The following is a 16,482-nucleotide window of genomic DNA, read 5'->3' as shown; positions in this document are numbered from 1 at the left end:
AGCTCAATAAGTATCATATAGGGGTTATGAATACTGTGAAGAACTTATTGCTCTGGTCTGGGAAATTTAAGTTTTCAGTGGGGGTACCGTAGCTCTGCCTCTGCCTATTTAAGCATGGTAAAATGTTGCATACTGAGTTACTGCTCTTGCTTAACTGCTATCCTTCATATTGCACCACATCATTTTTAAACAACATAACATTTTTGTCAGTTTGATTTAATTATTGGATGTTGAAGGATTTTTGTCTATTTGGGGTTCCATATTAATGTGTGTCAATTACAATCCCTGCTTTGTGCTTGGTTAAAGCGATCCAGTAGATTCCATTGAAATATTAGGCGTAGATATTAAAAAAACTATGACAGTTTTTTCTTCATGGTGCCTAAGTACCCAAACTCAAACTGAAATGCGGGAAAATTTCATTTATTAATGCTGATCTTCTTCTCCTAAATATGTTCTTTATCTTAAAGTCTTCTAGCAGCTTTGGAAAGGAGAAATTTAATAGATACATCTTAAAACATCAAACATAACTGTTTTATTCAGAAGATGAAAAGATTCAGATTTGCAAAGCTTTTATATCTTTGAGAAACAGACTTTTGTACAGTTATCAAAATATGAATTTGAAAGAATGGCAATGAAAATACTGCCAGTATTTTAAGATATTGTTTCAACTCTTAAAAGTTTAACTCACCCCATAGGTATTGCACACGTTCTTTGTACTGTCATCCACTCTTCTTTGAAAATTATATTACTGTGACATAGATATGGAGACAATTTTTAAGAATTTGAACATTTCTGGTGGGATCAGCAATCATTTGATTTATAGAGGCAGGAGGACACTGTTCCAACATAAACTCCATGGAGTCTCACAGATTAAAATCTTCCTGCAATTAAATTTAGACAAAACTGCTGCATATAAAACTTACAGAAAGTCTGACTCTGTCAATTTATCTCATATCTAAATGCCAGTTCACAAGAGAATGTGGCCTTTACGACTGTTTATTTAGAAAACATCTTGTAGTTCATCATAGAATTAGGTGGTGCAAAGATTTGATTATAATTCTTCCAAGACTAACAAAAGATAACATAATTATTCTTCTGATTTTTGTCCCAGCAGGAGAGAAATGTAAACACAGGGCATGTTTATTTGTACCACAGACCACATATTTCCTTGTTTAGGAACTTTAATGAAATCATAACTTGACACTAAAGACTATATTAAAGATCTGTTTCAGTTTAGAATGATAAACAAGATGGTTATAAATCTCAAAATACTGTTTTAGAAGAATAAGTATGTCTGATTGTACCAAGTTTTTGTACTGAATTACTACATGAAAAAATAAGACAAGTAGAGAAAAAGCTTTTTTTCCCTGCCAAGAAGATGGAGTCAATCAGCTTGTGGCTCTGTACTGCTGCACTGTTTTTCCTTTGCTCTGACTGCTGAATGAGCTACACTGGCAAGTCAGACCTTGCAAGTATCTGTTCAGTTTATCCACAGCTCTTCATGAGCAAATTATCAGCTTTCTGATTACCTTACTCAGAGAATACATATGGAAGTTCTCTGAGTATCTGCAAACTAAAACAAGTTTTCATCACACTGTAACCACAACAAATCAAAATACTTAGGGTGTTTTCTTTGGGACATATCTTGGTTACTCTGATACAACCATTAAACCTCTATCTGGATGTAAACTGCCTTATTTAAGGTACTTATTTAAGGTACTTTTGTGGCTTAATCTTAATATCCCCATCTAGAGAAAGGGAGTGTTGGTCTCCCTTGCTTTATGCTCATTTCCATAGTGCTTTGTCTGCAAGCATTGTGGCAGCAGCAGGAACCAATCTAATATTAATACATCACCTGAAAGCCCTCAAATTTACTGCATATACAACAAGCAAGTTTGAAATGTTGTTTTACATTCCAATAAGGCTGTTGTTTCATTTTAGAGATGTTACATGAAATAAAGTGTCAGCAGTTGAAATTCACTGCAATTTTTCTAGAAACCTTGGCTAGCTCTAATCAGAGGTAATGCACCTCTGTAGAAATTAATGACTTGCAAGTTTTTTGGGGGTGGGGATATTTATAAATGGAAACATTATTTTGAATGTTTGTTGACCCATACTGATGGATTACATTTATTTACAAAATTAATTGTAGCTGATGTAGTTTACCAGAAAAAACTGGTTGGGGAAATGTTTTCAGATGTGCATTTACATTCAACTGCTAAGCTCAACCAAAAAGCATGTGTCAGTTGTGCATAATTGGAGTAAATATTTTTTCAGGTTTCATTCATTTGGAATCTAGGTTACAATCCTGGATAAAAGAATTTAAGAGCTGTTTGAGTATTTTGGATAGGAAAATCTTCTTTTTATTTGCTTAGGAAGTATTTCTCAGTCATATGCACTGACTGGATGAAAGTTGCAACACTGAATTGAAGTGACCGGGTCATTCAGGTCTTGTTGGAGGGGAGTTTATGGGATTTTTAAAAATGTGTTTCATAAAAGAGTTCTGATTTGTGTTTACAGTGAGCTTCTAAAATGGTGCCAATCATTCACAATTAGAGTAAATATTTTTTCAGGTTTCATTCTTTTGGAACAGAGGTTAGAACATTCAGCGAAAATACTGAATGGCACTTCTAACTAAACTGGGCACATGTGTGTGGGAGGTAGTTAGAAGCTCACTAGAAGCTTATGTTTGGTGTTCCAGGCAATTTTTATTTTATATTTTAAAAATGCCAAGCCCCTCAGTAAGAAGGCAGCTGCAACACTGAGAAAAAACCTATTTAACACTTCAAGAACTTGGCCTGTTAATTTTTCATCTTTAAGTAGTTACAGTAATTACATTTGTCCATCAGCAAACTATTTGTCCCCCTTTGCTGAAATGAGTTTCATTACTCCGGTGCTGGATTGCACCAGCACAGCAATGGCTACACTTGGCCATGGATGTGCATGAGAAGAGGTGTGTCTCACCTTTTTGCCACATACCAGGGACCAGATGTGGGGACTGGACCCTTTGGGGAGGAATTTGCCTGTTCAAATAGCCCTCAACTGCTCCAAAACCTATTTCACAGGAAGGGAAGGGACGCTGGAGGGTGCAAATGTTCTGGGTCTGGATTCATCTGGCAGTTGATGTCACAGGAGTTAATAATTGTAGAGGATTTTCAAAATGAAATTACTTGCATTAGTGCTGAATTGGATTGACACACAGCTTCTTAAAATATAGGAAAAAATTAGTTAGGAAAAACATACTACCTTAGTAATTTATCCCTTACATGTCTGTTCTTTGTATTATGATATCCCCTGCTTTTTGTTGCATTGCCTTTCCTTAGCCCATATTTTTACCATAACAGATTGAAAGTTAGTCAGCATAAAGTATAAAAATGTTAAGGAGTTTGGAAACACCTGGCTGGATGCATCCACATCTATTCCAGCATCCTGGAATAGTCAATCTAATGACAGCAATTTGGAGAAGGAATGGTGACAATTCTCTGGAGAAAATAATCTGTATGTTTTTTACTCTGACAAAAGGAATAAAAGTTTGATTTTAACAGTTGTAAAAGAGCATGTGATGTTACTGTGCAGTCTAGCTAGCTGTTCCAAAAGTTTCATTTAACAAACACCACATTTGACTGTGTGCACAATATAATTTCTTTAAGGGATATATCATGACTTCAGTATTTATTACTTCAACATCACATTGATGTGACTGTCACTCATTCTTTAATGGCCAACCATATATACATTTATTGGGGTACTTTAAATTTGGATCAATAAGTAATTAAAGCTTAAGAATTCCTGCTACACAGTACATAAAACTATATTAGAAATTTTCCAATCACGCTGATCTTTTAGACCATGCTTACTTAAGTCAGCATTTTCACACTAATCTAAACTAGTCACCTGCAAGTGAAATTCCGTCTTCTTTGATTTCCATTTCAGTTTTTCCATTTCACTGAACATGATTAAGGTTCCACCTACAGGCTGTATTTAAGCACCTAAGTTTGTAGTGTTTTTTTAGACACGTCAAATACACATCATTTCTAGTGAAGTCAATAGATGCTGCTATATATGCTCAGCATTCCTGGCACCTGGAATGAATTTTAGATCTAATTCTGCAGGTGTTCCACATCAACAAAGTACTGCACCTGCCCAAAATTACCAGTAGGGCTACACCCAACTGCTGACCTTTGTATATTTTAAGCAGCTGCTCAAAGCTCAACAACGACCATTTAGGTTGGTTTTTTCCCCCCCCTGAACTATTCTATATGCTATTATTCCATTTTCTTGTAACACATTGGTCTGTTTCTTTTAAACATTGTAACTTGACATCTATGCCTCAAATTACCAAGTATATAACTGCTGCTACCAACATCAGTGTAATCTATTGTGAATTTCACACATGCAAATTTCATTGGAATTCTTGTCACGGTAAAGATCAACATAGTGACATGACCATTTCTTACTCCTTATGATAATCTACTTATCTGACGTAGAACTTCTCTATTATAAAAATCTTCATTTTACCAGGATTGACCAATCTAGTCCTTAGTCTTCCTGCAGGAAATCCTGAAGGTCTTTCAGGCATCTATCACAAGCTCTTCTGATCTTAATGTTGGTGCTCTACTTGTGTGTTACATGGAATTGAAATCAGAATGTGTTATCTATGCTGCCTCATCCAAGTACCCCTTGGAAGGAATAGCATAAATGCCATCTTGGAGTTATGTAGATTAGATTTGTATCACCTTTGTTGTTCTAATACCTCACAGAGAAAATGTTAAGTCAGTAAACTCACTGCATAAATAAAAGCATCTGCTTTTCTGTCACCCTTTTCAGGATAAATGTTACTTTCTGATAAGAAAAACTGCAGACAGCCAGTTGCTTTGAGAAGCGCATTAATAAGGACAAGGCTGATTTATTTATTTATTTATTTATTTTTTTATTTAATCAGAGAAAGGTTAGAAATATGGTATCAAATGATAAAAAGTTATCCAAAAGATTACTGAGCCATTTGAAGCCCTGTCTTCTCCTTAATACTGTACAGTAGCTGTCAGTTATCTTTAGAATAAAGCTTCTATTCCAGTTTTCATAGCTAAGCTATATTACAGCAAATGTGTTACTTTTAAGAAGTCTACAGATCTGTTCACTTTAATCTGTCCTTTCAAAACAATATGGATTTTTCAATTAGATGTTTAAATATATTTGAAATTAGAACAACAGAAGCCAGCCTGAAGTACAATAAAAAATTAAATGTCTGCTTTGTATGCATTTTTACTACACAAATCCACAAAATCAAATACTATCACTGTAAGAATATTTTCGGCACACAAATAAAAATAATCACATAATGCATACCCAAATGCTTAATGGTAATGCTTAATGGTTTTGAACATTCTGAACAAGGGTTGTGATTCCAAACAGAAGATAGGTTCAGCTCCAGCAGCTGCAGTCATTGCTGCCTGAGATATCTGCCAGAGGTTACCATCCTTCTGCTGCTGCTCAGCTGCTGAGTCTAGTGAGCTCTCAACGAATTCACAGATTAACTCACAGACTAATGCTACACCAGCTGAGGAGAAACTCCATGCAGCTCTCCAGCATCTGGCAAGGAAGCAGACTAGGCAACTGGTACAAGGAGTCAAAACCTCTGGCAGCCAAGGCTACCTCTATCTAGATGGGAAATCAGAGCCCAAAGATAAAGCTCAGTCAGCTGGAATATGCCTACCTCAAATAAGTGCAAACCTATGCTCTATGGCTTGCAGTGACTTGAAAGGATAAGCAAACCTTGTAACAGTAAAGTGCAGCAAAAAGGTCTATGTAGAAACTGACAGGATTTTTTAAGTCAATGAGTTCCAGATTAATAAAACATGCTGACCAAGCCAGATTGTGACCCTTGTCGTGCATGGAAAGTCCTTCCTTTTGGGAATTTCACACTCATACTTTTTTTGGGTTGATTTCTTTCTGGCCATTTCTTATTTTATTGGCCTTTTTGGGGCCACTGATCAGTGGATTGGTGTTCTTGGTTTGTGGTTTCAGGGCTCCACTCTGACCACTGCGTCCTGAATTCTGGTTCTTACTGCGCGCAGTTCGCCGCTTTTGCTCTTGGAGTCTCTGTTCCCACCTCTGTAGAAATGCAGAAAACAAAGAGGATGAGTTAGGGAAGAACATAATCATAAATAATTACATCTTAATGACATCTTGAACCACTGATGCTAGTGCTGCCTTTGATAGTTTCATGCTCTGTATTTCAAGGCCATTGATGTCAGCAAGTTATGGCTATTTGCAGGGAGAACAAGTTCTAAGTTAGAGGAAATTTCCACAACACCAGTGGATGGAAATGACAATTTCCCATCTCATGTGCATGCTGCATGTGAGTGCCTTTTCAGAAATAGAGAGGAGCTAGCATCATGACATCAAAAAGTCAGGATCAGCACATTGGAACTCCTTTGCAAGGCCTTTCTTTGCTATCTTGCTGAAGGTGCTACTCAACTTTTCCTCAGAAAAGTCTACAGGAATCAAATTATCCTTTCACAATGTATACTTAAGCATCCAGCTACAGGGGGAGCTGGTATTTACTTTCTAGTTCTGCTTTTCCTTGGGGTGGAGAGGACTGGGCATGAACCAGCTTATGTTGTGGACAGACAATAGTGATGATCACAGTGAAATCACAGTGTTGAGAGTTGCAATGGAATGGTTTGAATAATGCACCTCTAACTTTATTCAGCAAGAAATTTTGAAAATCAATGAGCCTACCGAAGACAACAGCTGTCAGATTTTCAAATCAAATAGTGCAGGAATTACAAAACAGGTTTTTACAGTAAGTTTAACTGGTCAGCTCTCCAAAACGTGGAGGGATCCATAAAATAGCAACAGAGACTGTGGACTTTCACTTCTAGGAACAGAAATACCTATTTTAAGGAAAACAAGGTAGGTAGTGGAACCCAGAAAGGGTCTCAGCTCTCCCCACTATTATCTTTCCCTTCTGAAACTCCTAAAGGCAGGGGATTTACCAGTGATCACAGCAAGAGAAGTGCTCTCCAGCTTTCCTATTCAGTATCGCTGCACTGATTTTGTTGCAGCTCAGACTCTTTGTCCTGGCTAGAGAAAAGACCAGCCATGTTGTGGTTATGTTAACAACTGTCTTCTGTGGCTGACAGACAGCTCAAAACATCCATTTTAAGTGGTAACTCAAGATAAAATTTGGATGCAAATCTTCAGAGATGAATGATGGGTATTAAAATTAAGCCACAGTGGTACCTAGCTCCATACCGACTTTGTGTGGTCAGAGTCATTTTATGCATCTTTATAAAACCAAAACAATCAGCAGAAATTTAGTTTTGTCCCACCCAAACATGCTTAAATGAGGAGCTAGTTACTGAAACTATTAATGTGAGAGGAAATGACATGTGCTTTGAAGGGTATTTTGTTTGGCCGTCATGCATCTATTTGACTATCTGAAAACTAATGCCCAAATATGATTCAAGACACAATTAGAAACGACAAAACAGTGTGAGGAGGTGACTAAAACACACTGTGTGCCAGCAACAAGCCATTAAGTTGACAGCTAAAGGATTTCAAGAATCCAAGTCATATGTCAATATTCTTCTAAATCCCACATGGCATCCTCTGCAATTGCCATGTATTTATTTTTTAAAGATTTAAAGCATGTTTTCTTTTCCACACATAGGTTTCCTACGAGTAAGTGAAGAGTGTATGAGAGAAGCACTGAATGCAATTTCCTGCAAGAAGTTGGTCTGTAATACAAAAGCTTCTGCTTATGGATTCCTACATCTCTTTTCCTCCTCTCTATCAATTGCCAATCAACTCATAATTAAAACATACATATATATGTCCTTAAACACGCATGTATGTCCTTAATGCTCCGAAAACCTTTCTGAATTCCAAAAATACCTTTCTTCCATCTCTAAAAGCAGGAGGAAGAATCAGACCTTCTCACAAGCCATCTTTTCTTTCCATTAAAAAGAGGAGTTTACAAGTAGAGAGTGATATAAAGTGCTATGCTGAAGCCCCAAAAAGCAGGGGCATCTGCTGTGCCTGCCACCTATGTCTCTATACTAAAGACTTTCCCTTCCAGTGTTTCCTGAATCCAGACGGATAATGCCCAATCCTTTGGGTGGGTCTTAGTAGGGAGTATCTGGTGAGAAGTGTGTGTCTCCAGCCTGCAATCTTTAATGCAGCAAAAAAAATTAATCCAGTGCAGAGGATTTTATCTAATGTGGGCTATGTACTCATCTGCATATCACCTTCACTTCCATTTCATTGCTCCTTGTGGTAACAAGGATATGAAAGAAATTCCTAGAGATATAATTGTAAGAAACCAGAGTTCACAAAAAGATCATCCCACAGGATAAAATTTAATCAAAATAAAATTTTAGAGACTCTAAAACACAAGATTAAAGTATGCAAATTTTCACTTATACTTGGGTAACTACAAGGGCTGAAAATATTCAAGTAAAAATTATGATACCCAGAGGAGTTACACATATCTGGAAGTCATCAAAGTTAATGCTGAAGTAAAACAAAGGCGTATAACTTTTTAACAAGAACATCAGCATTCTTTGGTTGCATTTACCTTAAATCTTCTGTTTAGTTGGTCCTTCCATTTTTCAACTAGACATCCATCAAGAAGCATCAACCTGAAAATTAAGAAATACAAACAAGTTACAGATATTTCTGATTTTAATTCCTGAGATTCCATTCCAGATGATTTAACACAGACTGGGGTGGAAATGCACCCACAGGTACTGGTACTGAAAGGTTTTATGTATGGGATGACGGGATACCATATGTTTCTGTGCGTCTTTGTGTGAAGAGTAGATTAAACTGATAAATTTTACTTCTGACTTTAGAAAAGAAGCTGTTCCACATGCACCAGCTAATACAGCTTAGCTGAAAAAACACTAATATAATTATATGATCACTTACAATTGTATCCATTTCTACCTGTAAATACATGAGGATGGAAATATGTGTTTCCTACATCTAACTCCTTAATGAGGTGAGTTTGGAAGACATATGGTTAGTGATACTTGCCATACTTACCTACCAGTGAAATCTGGCTAGCTCCTGCATGAAAACATTGAGTCTAGGCGTTATGAAATGAATAAAACAATAATGTGACTATTAAATATTAAATAAAACAGCTTATTCTAAAGCAGTCTGACATGACACCTTCCACGTCCCAACCTAGAGACAACTTCTTGGTTTTCTTTTATTTGGTTGGTTGAGATACCAGACCTTAATATGCCCTAATATAAATTTCACTAAAATTCTGGGGGTTATTACTTAGACATCAGTGTTGGCTGGAAAGACATTGTTATAAATGCACACAACATCACACAGTACTGTTCTGGCTGGTGAAGGTTAAACAGTGTAGCAGGGCCTGACCTCCAGTTTCCATGAATAGTGTTGCTGCTCTTAGCAGCTCAAACGCAGTACAAAATGCTGCCTCTCACAGTCCCAATGTGCATCCAGTTTGACCAAACATAAAAGGCTCAACATGAATGGAAACCCTGGAGAATCAGGATCAGTATGTCATACATTTCCTTTTCTTTCCAAAGACAAATTAGAGGACAAACGTACAGGATTGATGCCAAGGCCACACTGCCATGAATGAAACCACAACATGGGGTACATCTGGCACAGCTTTGGTACAGGTCAATTATCCAGTGAGGCTCTATCCCTAACAATAGGCAATAGGTATTTTGCCATTGACTGCAGAGGAGGTACAGCTTCTGCAGATTCTGGCTCTGTCATTTTAAAAAAACTGCTGTAACTCAAAACCTTCTGTTTGCCTGCCACTGAGTTCAACAGGAAGCACATATAATAGTTTATGTTTCTTTTTCAAATCCATTTTAGTACACTATATGAAATTAAAAACCTCAATGACCTTTAAAAACCATCACAAGATATTTAGTGAATTGCGTGTTTTTCCATAATAATGGAGATGCCGATTGTGATCTTTGACTTATGAAATCTCCCTTTCCTAACAGCCTCCAGAGGATCCTCTGCAATCCAGAGCTCCTCCATCGCCATTCTGGTCATAATCTTTCTACATGAGTCAGAGCTTGTATCCCTAAAATGACTAACACAAATAAAGGGCTCTACATTAACATTTGTGAAATACTTCCAGACCTGGAGGGGTGTCATAATAAAATACTGTGTTTGCTAGCTCACCAAAAAACAAGTTAAAGCCATAAGATGTCAGATGAAAAATTTTAGAAACACCTATAAAATGCTCTGAAAATATCAACATAAAACTCATTAAAAATATGGACATGGCCCATCACGTCCCACATGTGAATGTTCCGTGGTCCTTACAAGTGTGTGTGACCAATTAAAAGTAACTTCACAGTATGCAAAACCAGCCTGCACATTTTACAGACAGCCTTGTCTCCAAACCACAACACATAGGCCTACACTGAACCTAAAACACCACCACCTGCTCTGCTGGCATCTACTGGTGCACTTGGGGTGCTAATGGGGATGGGACGTCCCCCTTCTGCCTCAAGGAACCCTGGAGAAAAGGGAGCTGTGATTCATCACTCCTTTCCCTCCAAACCAGCATGCTGGATTTCCTTCCATGTCTGGGGCTAGGCCGACTGCCAGATGAAAGGTCTGGTAAAGTTAGTTTTGTTTTGTTTTGTTTTGTTCTTTTAATCATACAGCAGGACTGGCAAGCTGCTCTGAGAGTATTTACTTTTCATCTGCCATCCGGGAGCTTGAGCTCCAATGGCTGCAGCTTTGGCTGGTCCCAGTGCAGCTGTGGGATGAGAAACATCTCATTGATGGCACTGGTCCAAAGTATGGACAGGCCAGTAGAGAAGGCCTGGCTTTGACTCCAGCAGCTCTGCTGACAGAAGATGCGTATCATCTCTTGCCCACTCCCTTGGTGAGACAGAACGATGCCTTCCACATGGTCCTGCCAACACAGACCATCATCTACAGCCACTGTTGGGCTTGCTGCACACAAAGCAGCTCATCCCTATGGAAAGTGGTCCTGGAAAAACACTCCCAAGCTGGGGGTGACTGAACTGCTGCATAATGCCTTATCAAGATGCTGGCAGCACCTAATGCCACCAAATTTTATTATCCTCTTTGCATGAGCCAAATTTTGTAAATACTACATTATGGCACAGAGCTGAGGCTGATGAAGTGGATAAAGTCAGATGTGAAGATAATGGAAACACATATGTGTATGTATGAGTTATCCTAACAAAAACTGTCAGCAAAACAAGCCTATGATGGGGAAGAAAGCTCTGCTGGTCCTCCTTCCCATCTATCACAGTCAGCTCTAACACTTCTTTGCACCACATCATCACTGCTCACCTTGAGCGCCACTCATAGCACATGATGAGAACATCCTGCTTTGGTTGAAGAGGCGGGCACTGGCAGGAGGAATTTGTAAGAAGAGGCACTTGGGACAGAGGAATTGGCGTTGAAGACTTGAGTATGTCTTTGACTTCAACCACAGTCGTTATCTCATTGCAGTTCCCTCTTTCAACGCTTTTTACTTTAGCGTGAATGACTGCAAATAGAAAAATAGAGCAGTGAGAACAATAAACGCTTAGAAATTTAAACACATCACAAAATTAAATAAAAATATTGAATTGGAAGCTGTTGTTTTGGTTTTGAAACTAGAACTACTTCTGCCTGTGTGGGCACGAACAGTGGCTTAGAATAAGAGAGGCCTGATCTTGATTTGGTTTTCAGTAGGACTGTTGACAACAGTGGAATTAAACATGTGCTTAAATCTTGGCCACATCAGGCCAACCAGCCTCGCCTGGAATCACACACACAAACAGATCCTTCAACTCAGACTTGAACAAGACTTTGCATAAATCTAACCCATTCTCCAGCTGCATCTGGCTATTTCCAATTAAGTAATGAATAATTTACCTCACAGACAGTTGTCATGAATTCAGTCTTTTCAATAATCAAATCACTTCCTGTAGATTTAAACCAGGAAATAAAGTCTTTTCTTAAATATAAGAAACAAAGGAAGGCTAGAAAGAACAGTCAAAAAAAACTAAGAGGCTTAGGATTGCCATGATTTACTTGAGCTATACTTTTTTCATCTTTTGCCTTTGTATTCTCTACCAATAGTGAGATGCTTATATAAATGAGACACTGAAACAGGTTCTTCTGACTCTGAATACACAAGCATTTGTATTTTTACCTTTCATTGAGGAAAGCTGCATGTCTGCACTGATGCAAGAAGGTGAAACGCTGCAGATTGCTCTGAAATGATCCCTGCTTAACTTTGTACCTACAAACCCTGGCATTACCTACCAGTCCATCATTTCATCTCTTCTCTCTTGTGAGAAATACCAGGTCCAATAAAGTATGATTTTCACATAAAAGATTTTGTCTCTAGGGAATGTAAAAATAGAGAGGGTTCTACTGTCTGAACATTCTTCAGTTGAAGAAGCATGTGAACTGTATAGAGCACAGGGTGATCAGCCTGCCCCTGTGGGACCCTGCCAGCCACTGGGTCAAAAGCCTTCACATGAACCTCATAAAATCTGAAATAAACTTCACACGTAGAAAACAGGAGACCAGCACTTTTAATGTGGTCTGGGGTTTATGTGCTACCTTTATCAGGACATGTATAACAGACACAAAACATGCAGGGAATTTGGAGACTCATAGTCCATTTTCAAGTCTGATTGGTTCTGATAGCTAAAAGTACAATTTGACTGTATGTCTTAAAGGGTTTTCAGAAAAAAAATGATTGATTGATTGATTTTCAACTCATTAAATCTCATCCCTCAGTTCATTTTCAATATAAGTAGGTCTATTTATCTCAGAGGGAGTTGAATGGAAATTTACATCTCAAAAACAAAATCTTGATTTCACAAATTCAATGGAATTAAATTTTGGATCCCAACATACATGTTTCACTCAAGGAACACTCAAATCAGAACTGACACGGCTAACACCTGTTTTTCATTTTGGAACAGTCATTTGATATCACTACTTTTTCATACATTTCAGGAAACTGTAGAAGCTCATTGTTCCACCTAAACAGATCTCTGTGTTGTAGAGATGCAGATCAAGGAATTATATAAAAACAATACGTTGTGTAAATGCACCAGAATGTTGTAATGAACAAAAAAATTGTACAATTACCTAAGCTAGAGGTTCAACTTGATTATTCCCACCAAACATGCTAACAAATAAGCAAATAGCTACCAACTTACTTTCATTTGATGTCAAGCAAATAGGAATTGGATTATATTATAACCCTACTGCAGAAGAACTGTATAAATGACTGGAAAAAAAATCTGCCATCTGAGAAAATGCCCACAAAGTGCAAAATGAAGCAATACTGCATATTAAATTCATAGTTAATAGGGGCTTTGTATTGACAATAGGTTCAATCTGGCATTTATCTAATCTTAATTAGAATTCTTCCTGATTCACACCATCAGAATATTGTTTTTATTGCCAGTATGTCACCCAACATGTAATAAAACTATCAGCCATCTATTCAGCCAGATGGTGCAAATTGTCACCGAATTCAGTTAATTTCTGACAATTCTGCATGGGACAGAACTCTAGCTAATAAGTAAAAGTATATATAAATTTCTAAAAACTTTTTACTTTGCTGCAGCTGGTTCACATCTACAGGTTTTATTTGGGTAGCAACCCCCTGTTTATTCTACCTGCTGGACGAAAACAGGAGCTGGCCAAGTCGTCACGCTCACATCAGACGTAATTGCCTTTACTAGAGTGACCTTTGCAGCAGTAACCAACTTTCTGCAGAGCAGAAGGGGGCACATTACTGACATTTTACTGCTTTTGGCAGAAACACACCATCCTCTGTGCACTACTACTGCCTGCACATGGTGTGTGCTACAGCTGGATTTTGGAAGAGGACAGCTAGGTATCCCCCAGTCACACCCACTTGGAAAGGCTGTGTTGGAGAAGTCTTCTCATGCCAGACTTGCTGGATGGGGCCTGGTGTGGCTTCACCACGCACACAGAGCTGCCTAACTTGCAGGGACACAAGGAGGGTGCGGGACCGGCAAAGTGAAGTGTTTCCCCCATGCACTTACTGTAGCTGTAGTTCTTGGCCAAGTAGGTTGACAGCGTAGGCTTTGTCTTTTTGCACCTGCACCGCTCTTCAAAGGAAGAGAAAGGAGAAAGGTTGAGGGGTGTCAGAGGGACCCTATCTGCGGGGAGGTGGAGGCGGGGGGTCATCCGAGGCTCACCCTGGCCGCGGCTCCTGCAGTCAGGCTCCAGGGGTCTGTCCGGCACCATAAAGCCCTGTGTGAAGTCCGTCCACTTCACATCTGCAAACAGAGGTGCGTCAGGGAGAGAAAACTGTCGGAAGAGGCTCCAGGACTGGAGCGTGGGGGTCCCGCAGCCCCCTTGTCCCACCCTGGGGCGTCCCGCGGGGGTGGAGGGAGTCCTCCCTCCCACCTCTCGCTGCCCCCGGGGTTCTCACCCTCCGGCACGTCGGTGACGATGGCCTCCGGGGAGATGCAGACGCCGCGGTCGTAGACGGGGAGGTCGTCGCAAGCCAGGCTCTCGGGCCAGCTGTGGTTGTAGCGGCGCATGATGGGCTCGCAGCCGTCGCGGGCGCGCTGGCACACGGAGCGGCACGGCTTGATGGGGTCGTAGAGGAACTCCAGGGTGCAGATGGGGGCGTACATGGCGCAGAGGAAGAAGGGCAGGACCGGGCTGCAGCCGGTGGCCACCAGCTCCTCGAACTGTTCGATAGCGAGGACGGCGTTTTCCTGGGTGCTGTGGTGGAGGTGGTTGGGCATGCGGGTGATATTCCAGGGCATGGAGCGGCACATGGGGATGCGCACCGCCTCGCACGGCGCGCCCTGCGCCCGCGGGCTCACCCGCAGCCACAGGGACACCGCCACCAAGGCGCGCAGCATCCTCTTCCTCCTCCTTCTCCTCCTTGTCCGCCGCCGCCCGCCGCCGCCCCGCGGGTCCCGGCGGCCGAAGGGCGCGGAGCGGCGCTGCCTCCCGGAGCCCTGCTGCAGTCAAGTGGCGGGAGCCGCCGCGCCGACAGCCATGGACATCGCGGGACCGCATTTATACCAGTGGCACGAGTGACGTGGGGCCGATCGCGCTCCCTTGGCAGCCCCGCTCCTCCGGGGGGTGGGGGGTGTGCGTGTATGTGTGCGTTTTGCTGTGCAGGCACGGTGACATCACCTCCACCCCGTTTAATCCCCCGGCGACATCACTGCGTCTCTCGGCCGCCGCTCCAGCTCCGTTTCAGTTTTCATCTGTGTCATAAATTCCTTCAGGTGGAAGGGGGGCGGAGGGCAGGAAACACAAACCACACGGTTCTGCCGGGAGGCTCTGCGCTCCGGCGTGGGGAGAGGGAGGGCGACGGTAGGAGCCGCGGCTTCTTCCCGTGAGGCTCAACTTTATACACCGCGTTTTCTCAAGGGAGAAGAAACTTTTTGCGGGCTTGAGGGAGCACCGGCGGCTGTTCCCGACGCCTCCAGGGGGTTGCAGAATTCCCTCCATGAGCTCGGCACGGACGGGGAGAGGCGGGAAGCGGACGGCGGACAGGCGGGGGGTGGCTGGTGGCCCGGTTTGCTCGGGACAGGGGAAGCGGCGGCGGCCGAGCCGAGCCGGGAGCGGGCGGCGGGGCCGGGGCAGCGCGGCGCTGCTGTGCGGGCAGTGAGCCCTCCGCCCCGCTCCTGCCCCCCACCCGTCGTGTCTGCACACGAGTGGAAGAAGGGGTTTCAGATGTTTTCCCAAGCTGTTTTGTTATCTTCCTTTCCTTGGTGATCCCCGGCCGCGCGCCCCTGGTGTGGCGGGCCCGCGCGGGGGAAAGGGCTCCCTCACAGCCCAGCTCGGCTCGCCCTTGCACGGAAAGACCTCCGGGCCCGTTCTTCACTGTGGGAAATGCCGCTCCCCCGTCTGTGAGGGACCCGCTGAGATAAGAAGATTAACTCAATGCCGGGTTATCCCAGTTACCTGAGAAAGCCCCAGCGTAGCTCAGAGGTACCTGCCCGGCCAGGTACCGTGGTGCCACCGGTGTTAGTCCCTGCAGATGCAGCAGAGCTGCAGAGACGGAGCATCTGTGGGGCACGGGCCTCCCCTTCCCTCAGTGGGTGAGGAAAGCACAACCAGAGCAGGCAGGAAACAACAGCAGATACACCTAAGAGGGCAGTGGGAGATGAAGGAATGCATGTGGTGAAGAAATGCTTGGTGACACTCTCTGTCCGTGGGGACGCACTGAAATGTCCCCCTCGAGGGCAACATGAAAGCAGTTTGTCCCAGCAGATCGCTCCTGTTCGCGTACCCCCTCCCTCCCCAAGCCAGCGCGGAGTGCCCGGGGTTTGGAGCTCGCAGCTGGCCCTCTGGGCGGCCCTCGCGGAGCAGCGGGCACGGCCAGGGCGCCCAGACCCTCCCGGCTGCGGCGAGGGAGGCCGAGTGTCCCGGCCCCTGTCGCCGTGCCGCCTCACGCCCCGCTGGCGTCCGGGCGCTGTGGCGGCC

At 42.3% G+C, this 16,482-nt stretch overlaps 2 protein-coding genes across 2 annotated transcripts in view; one reads left to right on the top strand and one right to left on the bottom strand.

The window, feature by feature from the left end:
- Positions 1–4,905: 4,905 nt before the first annotated feature.
- Positions 4,906–16,057, bottom strand: SFRP4 (secreted frizzled related protein 4). Its single transcript, XM_023919451.2, has 6 exons — positions 14,462–16,057; positions 14,226–14,306; positions 14,070–14,135; positions 11,338–11,536; positions 8,582–8,645; positions 4,906–6,111 (listed from the first exon to the last, which is right to left on the bottom strand). Exons 1-6 carry the CDS (start codon positions 14,901–14,903, stop codon positions 5,923–5,925), a joined length of 1,041 nt encoding a protein of 346 aa, XP_023775219.1. The 5' UTR covers positions 14,904–16,057; the 3' UTR covers positions 4,906–5,922.
- The window catches only part of EPDR1 (ependymin related 1), a 31,747-nt gene continuing 30,856 nt past the window's right edge, over positions 15,592–16,482 (top strand). The window contains exon 1 of the mRNA XM_086847149.1: positions 15,592–16,419. Within this exon, the coding sequence (XP_086703275.1) occupies positions 16,171–16,419 (249 nt within the window). The 5' untranslated portion in view covers positions 15,592–16,170. The remainder of the gene's footprint in view (positions 16,420–16,482) is intronic.

This window comes from Cyanistes caeruleus, chromosome 1, assembly GCF_971803275.1.
Source record: "Cyanistes caeruleus chromosome 1, bCyaCae1.hap1.1, whole genome shotgun sequence".
Taxonomy (NCBI): Eukaryota; Metazoa; Chordata; class Aves; order Passeriformes; family Paridae; genus Cyanistes; species Cyanistes caeruleus.
The sequence above is the reverse complement of the archived record's forward strand: the minus strand, read 5'-3'. Positions and strand labels throughout refer to the sequence as shown.

Bases quoted from the DNA above. Each gene is read 5' to 3' on its own strand.
- SFRP4 (XM_023919451.2), bottom strand. From the start codon at position 14,903: ATGCTGCGCGCCTTGGTGGCGGTGTCCCTGTGGCTGCGGGTGAGCCCG. The intron at 14,307-14,461 runs GTGAGAACCCCG...CTCTGTTTGCAG, and splicing joins CGTCACCGACGTGCCGGAGG to ATGTGAAGTGGACGGACTTC. The intron at 8,646-11,337 runs GTGAGCAGTGAT...CTTAATTTTCAG, and splicing joins TGCTATGAGTGGCGCTCAAG to GTTGATGCTTCTTGATGGAT.